The sequence below is a fragment of the Panicum virgatum genome, chromosome 5K (genome assembly GCF_016808335.1).
Source record: "Panicum virgatum strain AP13 chromosome 5K, P.virgatum_v5, whole genome shotgun sequence".
NCBI lineage: Eukaryota > Viridiplantae > Streptophyta > Magnoliopsida > Poales > Poaceae > Panicum > Panicum virgatum.
This window is the reverse complement of record NC_053140.1, coordinates 17362616-17367325: the sequence shown is the minus strand read 5'-3', so window position 1 is coordinate 17367325 and position 4710 is coordinate 17362616. Positions and strand designations below refer to the sequence as shown.

The 4710-nt window shown below is 42.3% G+C and overlaps 1 protein-coding gene across 1 annotated transcript; it reads left to right on the top strand.

Annotated features, from left to right (window-relative positions):
* Positions 1-809: 809 nt before the first annotated feature.
* On the top strand, positions 810-2627 carry LOC120709749 (pto-interacting protein 1-like). The gene is made up of 5 exons (XM_039995407.1): positions 810-846; positions 953-1179; positions 1210-1233; positions 1332-1458; positions 2124-2627. Exons 1-5 carry the CDS (start codon positions 810-812, stop codon positions 2411-2413), a joined length of 705 nt encoding a protein of 234 aa, XP_039851341.1. The 3' UTR covers positions 2414-2627.
* Positions 2628-4710: the final 2083 nt, after the last annotated feature.

The window sequence follows — 4710 nt, the reverse complement described above, 5'->3', positions numbered from 1 at the left end:
GTTTGATAGGAAGAAGTCCGTATTTCTACCGAAAAGTAGTTATGAAAGGAGGAGTTTTCTTACATAAGTTGTTCACGTTGCTTCCTCAGAAGTAGTTAGTTTCCAGAACTAACTACCAAAGAAACTGGTATTTTGGACTGATAGGAATCGGAATAGGCACCTGAACTAGGAAAACACTGATTCTTCTTTCTTTGATGCCCCTTGAATAACAACCTTTTCTTTTCTGAGGATAGCATTTGAGGAACTACTGCAGAGGAATCCTTTTTTAGCAGCGCTAGATCAACCATAGCAATAGGATTTAGTGGCCTTACCGTTCCTTTTTCCAACTACAACTGATGAATTATCAAAAGATACCGCTATCGCTGTTCCTACGATGTAGTCAATACACATTGGAATAATGGCATCCCCTCCACCATAGTAAGAAGTAACAGGTCTACGCCCTGCTTTGATGCCCAGAGGAAGAAAAGCGAAGGCAAAGCAATGGCATGTTTGTACATGGCTAGGAAATGACATGTTTGTAGACAGCTAAGCAATAGCTTTGGTACGACACCTAAAAAATAAAATAATTTAATATGGCACGGCGGGCTAAGCCCTTGGTTCCGTATCGATATCCTGTCCTCGGCTTGGAAGGCGGGGTACCTACCTGGCTCGGCGGTAGTCTCTAAGTGGCAGATAGACTACGGAAATGTAGAAAAGATCTGCAGCTGCGCAGAAGGGGAGAAAGGACTGGGCCTTCAGCGCAGCTTGTCCCTCCAGGTAATGTTGAAATCCAAATGTAAAAACAATACGTTTTACTTCATTGGAGTAAAATGGAACATGCCAAGGGATGTAGTAATCTGGCCCATGGTATACCTTGTAAATAGTATTGTGCTCTGCGAAGTGCTAACACATAAACCTTTGTAGTGAAGCATGTTAGATTTTTTTAACAGTATTCCAATTTTCCCCAATGCAGGTAACAACTGCTTACCTGAGCAACAAACTGCTTCTATTCCTGTTGACCCCACAACCAAAAACCCACCTACTCCTGTATTGAATATTTCCCTCGCTGAACTAAGGGAAATAACAAGGAACTTCAGTGATGATACTCTAATAGGAGAGGGCTCACATGCTAAAGTTTTTCTTGGAGAGATGAAAGATGGCCGAAAATCTGCAGTGAAGAAACTCGGCCAGAATTCTGTGGTGAAGAACCTTGACGGCTTTTTTTCTAAGCCTGATGACGAGTTCGTACATCAGGTCGGTGGCTGCCTACCTTGCCTTTTAATCTACAATCTGCGTCAGCTAGCACTTCTGCCGCAGGAAGAACTGTTTTCCGTATTCGTCTTTTGTTGCAGGTTCAGGCAGTTTCAAGAGTGAAGCATGATAACGTTGTCCAACTTCTCGGCTACTGTGTTGATGGGAACGTCCGTGCAGTAATTTATGAGTATTCATCAAGGGGCTCCTTGCATGATATTCTTCTAGGTAACGAACATTGAAATGCTGGACGACTTCCACATACTATTCCAAAGTCTGTTGCTTGGTGCATTCTGGCATGCTTCATGAAAAACAGCTAGCTATTATTCTTCATGAGCAGAACAACATAAAAAATGTAGATATGTTGTATCAACTATATTTTTGACATTGTGTTAAGCTAAGTTTGAACTAATATTATATATTCATGAATGTTTACAAGTCCCCGCCTAGGACTCCTTCTACAGTGATACTAGTGAACATTTTATTTCTGGATCCTCTTTGTTTCCCTTTTGCTTCATGCATTCAGGTATGCTTCATGAAAGCTTCTATGGGTATTCTCTCATCAGCACGCAATGGCGTGAGACATGTAGAGATGTTATACGGTGACCTTTGTGTTTTGCTGTACATTAGTTACTTCCTTTTGGTTTAGGACTCCTCTTCAAAGAACTACAATTCAAACATTTTCTATGCCTTAATTAATCATTAGTGGAACAAAGTTTTAGGCTCAGGAACCCAGCAAAATTTGGGCACAGTTTTTGCCTTTTTGGTGAGGATTGCTAGCACAGTGCTCTTTTTTCCTTAGCATCTGGCAAACACATGTCAACTATTTGCATTCTATCATAGATGGATAGACTTGCAAGCGAATTTGAAATTCTTCTTGTTCATGATCAAAGGGGAAAATGGTGTCACAGGAACCCGACCTGGGCGAGTTCTGTCGTGGACCCAACGAGTCAAGATTGCCTTAAGTGCTGCGCAGGAGATTGAGTTCCTCCATCATAAGATAGAGCCTTGCATCATTCACAGTGATATCAAGTCGAGCAACATTTTCCTGTTCAATAATGATGTTGCAAAGATTGCAGACCTCCGTATCTCCAAAAATCGCCCCGGTTACTTGGATGATCTTATTTTGGATTGTGTTCATCCTTCCCATAATGTTTATGATGCACCCGAGTATGGAACTTAATATCCCAGTGCTTTCATAATCTTCCACTAGGCTTGGGAGTTGGGATCAGAGATGGCATATACTCTCATGCTTACTGCATCCTTCTTGATTCTATTAGGTGTAAAGCAACAGGAGAGTTTACCAGGGAGAATGATGTATATAGCTTTGGGATTGTGCTGTTGGAGCTTTTAACCTGTCGCATATCAGGACATCCCTAGAATAGGCTCATGATTGGGGTATGTAAATTTGAAGCCAGAGGCATAGTCTCATTGGAAGATGATGCAGCACCTGAACTATTTATGGTATTGACATGCAGGCTATGCCAGGGCTTGGTGAGGTGCAAGTGCAACAATGTATAGATCCAAGGCTTAGAGGAAAATACCCTCCCAAGGCTGCCGCAAGGGTAAAATTATTAACCATGCATATTCTATTTCATTATGTCATAAGAGCAATTTTTTGGTGGATGCTATGAGGTCACTCAACCTTTTGCAATAGAGTTTTTCTTTTACTCTCGCAAAAGAAAAACACAAAAAAAAATTGTGTGCCTTTACGTATATTTCATGTCAAATATCTGTTTAGTCTAAATTTAAGATGAAAAATATCAGCAAAATTTTCTTCAGAATTAGAACAGCCGTTTCTTCTTTTTTAACATTTTGAAAGATATAATTAAGGTATTGTTTCCATATTTTGGTACTTCTCTAACGTGACATTTTTTGTTCGTTCTTCGTGTTAAGTTTGAAGATTTATCTTGGTTACAGTACTACTGCATATACATAAACCATTGAATTCCTGTTTTGGCTAGCAGATGGCTGCAATCGCATGCCGCTGTGTGCAATACAAGGTGGACTCCCGCCCCAGCATGAGCATCGTTGTAACCAATCTGCGCTACTTACTGGAAAGCACACCAAGCAAACTGTGGCGTTGGTGAAGCACCTGGAGTGTGATGCTTGTCTCTTCGGTGATGTGATTTTGTCAAATTGCTCACTGTAGTAAGTTTCAATGATTCATCTGGGTGATCAATGCAATTGTGTAACAGAAGATTACTTGGTTATCTCTAGGATCAGCAATGGATGCCCGTGGTACCGCTCTTCTGTCCATTTGAAAACGAACAATTCAACATATGGGTTAAATTTGCAAATGATGTTACATTTGCATTCTGTCAACAGCATTCTGTATGTGGCAATAACTCAATCACACTACGTTCTGGTTCATTGTTGTCATGTCGTGCAAACTACGGTCGTTGCCTACTTGTCCTACTTGGACGAGGATTCCTCGTAGCCAGCAGCAAGCTTTTTTTTTCGAAAATGGGTTCACCCAGCTTTTATAAAAAGCGAATAGGAAACAAACACCAATCCGGCAAGGTCGGGGAAACCGACTTTACAGCAAGTTTAGGAAATAAAGCGCCCACACGGGCTGAGCGCACGGCAAAGATCAGCTACATAGGCACGGTTCTACAGAAAGTCTTGTGTCGGAGGCCTGTCGCAAACCTTCTCCAGGAACTCTTCCATCCATCCCTTGACTTGCATCTTCCATCCGTCCACCTTCTCCCGATCAGCAACCCGAAACAGTCCTCGCCATTTCTGTAGAAAAGAATCAAATTTGAAGATTACTTCTGATGGTGCCTTGATGAAAACCCCCTCCATAGTCATTTTGTTGCGGGCGTTCCAAAGTGTCCAAAGCAACCTTGCAAGCGTTAGCATTTTCGGATTATAATGTTCACAACCCACCGGCATCCACCCCTCCAGGAGATCCTGCAAAGAGGTGGGAACCCTGTCCCATGGAAGGGCTTCCTTTGCACACACCTAGACAAATCTAGCTAGCGGGCATTGGAAAAAGATATGGTCCCGTGTCTCAGGGACTTTGCACACTACACAACGCCCATCCCCCTTCCAGTTTCTTTTCTTGAGCACAGCTCCTGATGGGAGCCTATCTTGGAATGTGAGCCACATGAACACTTTTATCTTCATGGGCAGTTTACTCCCCCATAGTGCTTTCATTCTTTGGTTAAAGGACCCCCCCTATTTGATAGGGCTCTGTACATCGAGCGCATAGTATAGTTCCCGTTTTTTTCCAGCACCCATTTCACTTGATCAGATGTCTCCGAGATTGTTTTTTGGCTGATGATGTGCAAAAGCTGTTCCCATTGTAGAAGCTCATCATGCCCAAAGGACCTTCGGAAATTAATTTTCCACTCCCCTTCAATCCAGCACTCACTAACCAAACAGTTCTTGTTGTAGGAGTACTCATAACGTTTGGGGAACTCTAGTTTGAGTGGAATATCTCCAACCCACACATCCTCCCAGAAGAGAATGTTCCTC

Coding starts and splice junctions, on each gene's coding strand:
- LOC120709749 (XM_039995407.1), top strand. CDS start 810: ATGGAACATGCCAAGGGATGTAGTAATCTGGCCCATG. Junction 847..952: donor ATGTAGTAATCTGGCCCATG/GTATACCTTGTA, acceptor TCCCCAATGCAG/GTAACAACTGCTTACCTGAG. Junction 1,459..2,123: donor CTTGCATGATATTCTTCTAG/GTAACGAACATT, acceptor TCATGATCAAAG/GGGAAAATGGTGTCACAGGA.